Source organism: Penaeus vannamei, chromosome 37, assembly GCF_042767895.1.
Source record: "Penaeus vannamei isolate JL-2024 chromosome 37, ASM4276789v1, whole genome shotgun sequence".
Lineage (NCBI taxonomy): Eukaryota > Metazoa > Arthropoda > Malacostraca > Decapoda > Penaeidae > Penaeus > Penaeus vannamei.
Genome location: NC_091585.1, coordinates 25060279 through 25063824, shown reverse-complemented (window position 1 = coordinate 25063824; position 3546 = coordinate 25060279). Strand labels below are relative to the sequence as shown.

At 38.4% G+C, this 3546-nt stretch overlaps 1 protein-coding gene across 1 annotated transcript; it reads left to right on the top strand.

Moving 5' to 3' along the window:
• Positions 1-1508: 1508 nt before the first annotated feature.
• Positions 1509-3506, top strand: LOC138859673 (uncharacterized). Its single transcript, XM_070115485.1, has 6 exons — positions 1509-1523; positions 2207-2213; positions 2361-2552; positions 2821-2896; positions 3096-3168; positions 3291-3506. The coding sequence occupies exons 1-6, from the start codon at positions 1509-1511 to the stop codon at positions 3504-3506; spliced, it is 579 nt and encodes a 192-aa protein (XP_069971586.1).
• The last annotated feature ends 40 nt before the right edge of the window (positions 3507-3546 follow it).

Here is a 3546-nt window from a genome sequence, read left to right as displayed (position 1 = left end):
TTTATTTAAAAACAAACTAAAGCAACAATCATTATAATATTGATAATAATGTAATAATAATGTTTATTATCCTACAATGATGATAATGAAAATGATAGTGATAATGATGATATCAGTAATGATGATAAAAAACCATTACATTACCATTTATTATTAGTATCATTATAGTTTTAATAATGTTATTTTAAGGAATAGTAGTAATAATGATGATCATAATGATAATGATAATAATGACAATGATGATGCTGAAGATAATAGTAATGACAATAATAATAATGATAATGATAATAATAATAATAATGATAATAATAATGATGATGATGATGATGATAATAATAACAATAATAATAATAATAATAATAAGGATAATGATAATAATAAAAAATTAATATAATATGATAATAATGATAAAAAGAAAACAACAATAAAAAATAATGAAAAATAAAAAAAAGATAATAATAATAATAATAATAATAATAATAATAATGATAAACAGCAGAAGCAACAATAACATGATAATAATATTAATAATGAAATAATAATGTTTATCGATAATAAATTTTTTTATGATAAAAATAGACGTAATATTAAAATTAAATAATTGTTTGATAGAAAAAAAAATAATTATATAATTAATATTTTTGTGATGATGATAATCAAAACGTTGATGATAAGATAATAATAACACTGATTTGATAAAGGGAATGTTAAAAATAGTAATAATATTAATATAAAACGAAACAATAATTAATGATGATAAGGGGAAATGATAATTTTAGGTTTTGGATAATATCATCAATAAAATGTGAAGAAGGAGATAAACGATGATAATTAATGATAGTATTTTAATATAATGAGAATGTGAATCGTAATCATGATAATAGCAATAATAATAATGATAGCAATAATAAGAATAATGACATTGACGACGACAACAATATTCGCAATAACGATAATGTAAGTAATAAAAAAGATGATTATAATGATGATGATAATAATGATAATAGCAATAAAGATTACAATATTAATGATGATAATAATAATGATGACAATAATGATAATAAGAATAATGATGAAAATAATAGAAATACTAATAATGATGACAGTAATAACAATAACATTAATGATGATAGTAATAATAGTAATAATGATTATAAATAATGATAAAAGCAATACTGATAAGGATGATAATAATAACAATGATAAAAACAGTGACAATAATGTAAATAATGGAATAATAAAAATAATATTATTAAAATAACAGTAACAACAGCCTTTATGAAAAGGAAAGAGTTACCATTTTTTCCTTCTTTTTTCTAAAAAAATATCCAACACATATATTTTTGGGTCGTACCTCCGCTGAACGATCAGATTAAAAAAAAAAAAAAAAAAAAAAATTCCCGGAAGGAAACGAAGACACGACAGTAAGGTCGTTGTCCAGTGCCGAGAAGGGGGGGGGAGGAGGAGGAGGGGGGGGAAAGGGGGGAGAATCGGGGTCTGACGAAAAGATGGTGGTGCCACAGGTACGTATTCTGCAGCGGAACCCCCCCTCCCCCCCCCCCCCCCCCAACCCCCCGGCCTACAGGATGGCTTGGGTTGGGTCGCTTTCTGCTTTTGTTCTCGTCCAACTTCGACATCGGGGGGGTCTTTGGGGACGGAAGTGAGTGGAGAAAACGGTTGTGTTGAGGTGTGGGGTATTTTATCATTTGCTTTTGTTTTTTAATTTCTTTCGTTTTTTTCCAGTTTTCTTTTTCTTTGTCTTTTCTTTTTTTTCAGTATTCTTAAATTTCCCTTTTCGTTCTCTTTTTATTATATGTTTTTTTTTTTTTTTTTTTCTTTTTTTTTTTATTATTATTTTAAATTTCCCCGTTTCGTTTTTTTTTTTACTATATGCTTTTTTTTTTCTGTTCTTTTTTAAATTTTTTTTTTCCTTTTTCTTTAAAATTTTCCCCGTTTTGTTCTCTATTTTATTATATGCTTTTTTTTTATCGATTCTTTTCCGTTTTTTTTTTCTTCATTTTTTTAAATTTCCAGTTTCGTCTAACAATGGGGTTTTTATCAATTTATTTGTTTTTGTTTGTTTATTATTTGTTGTTATAATTCCTTTTTTTTTAATTTTGGGGTTTTGCCCCCCCAATTTCCAAAATTTTAGCCCCCCCCAACCAGGAATTTGTTTAAAATTTAGGGAATTTTCCCCAAATTGTAGGTCCTTTGTAGCCCCCCAAAATTTTAGCCCCCGACCAATTTGAGCCCCAAATTTTGTAGCCCCGGGAAAAATTTGCCCCCCCTTTGAGGGAAATCTGTAGCCCCCGACCCAAATTTTAGCCCCCGGGAAACTTGAGCCCCCGACCAATTTTTAGCCCCGACCAATTCTGTAGCCCCCGACCTCTGTGCCCCGACCCAATCTGGCCCCGACCAACTCTGTAGCCCCCCACCCAAATTTTGTAGCCCCGACCAACTCTGTGGGCCCCCCCCCAATTCTGGCCCCGACCAACTCTTTGCCCCCGACAATTTTGTAGCCCCCACCAACTCTGTAGCCCCCGACCAATTTTGTAGCCCCCGACCACCCAGCCCCCCCAATTTTTGGGGCCCCCCCCCAATTTTGTAGCCCCCACCAACCCCTTTCCCCGACCAAATTTTGTAGCCCCCACCAACTCGGGGCCCGAAAATTTTGTAGCCCCGCATCTGAGCCCCCACCCAAATTTTGCCCCCGACCAATCTGTACCCCACCAATCAGCCCCGACCAATCTGTAGCCCCCGACCAATCTTAGCCCCCACCAACCCAGCCCCCGACCCCCTTTTGCCCCCGACAATTTTTAGCCCCGACCAATCTTGCCCCGACCAATCTGGCCCCCGCCAATTTTGAGCCCCGACCAATTGAGCCCCCGACCAATCTGTAGCCCCGACCAATTCTGTAGCCCCCGACCAACTCTTGGGCCCCGACCAATTCTGTAGCCCCCCACCAATTTTGTAGCCCCCCCCCAACTGTAGCCCCCCCCCAATCTGTAGCCCCCCCCCAATCTTAGCCCCCCACCACCCGCCCCGACCAATCTGTAGCCCCGACCAATTCTGTAGCCCCCGACCCAATTTTGTAGCCCCCAAATTCGGCCCCCCACCAATTTTGTGCCCCCGACCAACTGCCCCGACAATTCTGGCCCCGACCAATCTGTAGCCCCCCACCAATTTTGAGCCCCCCACCAATTCTGAGCCCCGACCAAACAGCCCCCGCCAATTTTTAGCCCCCGAACAATTCTGAGCCCCCAAAAACCCGGGGCCCCGACCAATCGTAGCCCCCCACCAATTCTGTAGCCCCGACCAACCCCGGCCCCGACCAATCTGTAGCCCCGACCAATCGCCCCCGACCAACTGTAGCCCCCCACCAATTCCCAGCCCCCGACCAATTCTTGCCCCCAACAATTCTTGCCCCGACCAACAGCCCCCGACCAACAGCCCCCGACCAATTCTTTGCCACCGACCAACTCTGTAGCCCCGACCAAATTTTGTAGCCCCCGAACAAATTTTGTAGCCCCCCACCAGTTCGGGCCC

Bases quoted from the DNA above. Each gene is read 5' to 3' on its own strand.
- LOC138859673 (XM_070115485.1), top strand. The intron at 2,553-2,820 runs GTAGCCCCCGAC...GACAATTTTTAG, and splicing joins TGTAGCCCCCGACCAATTTT to CCCCGACCAATCTTGCCCCG. The intron at 3,169-3,290 runs GTAGCCCCCCAC...GACCAATCGTAG, and splicing joins ATTCTGGCCCCGACCAATCT to CCCCCCACCAATTCTGTAGC.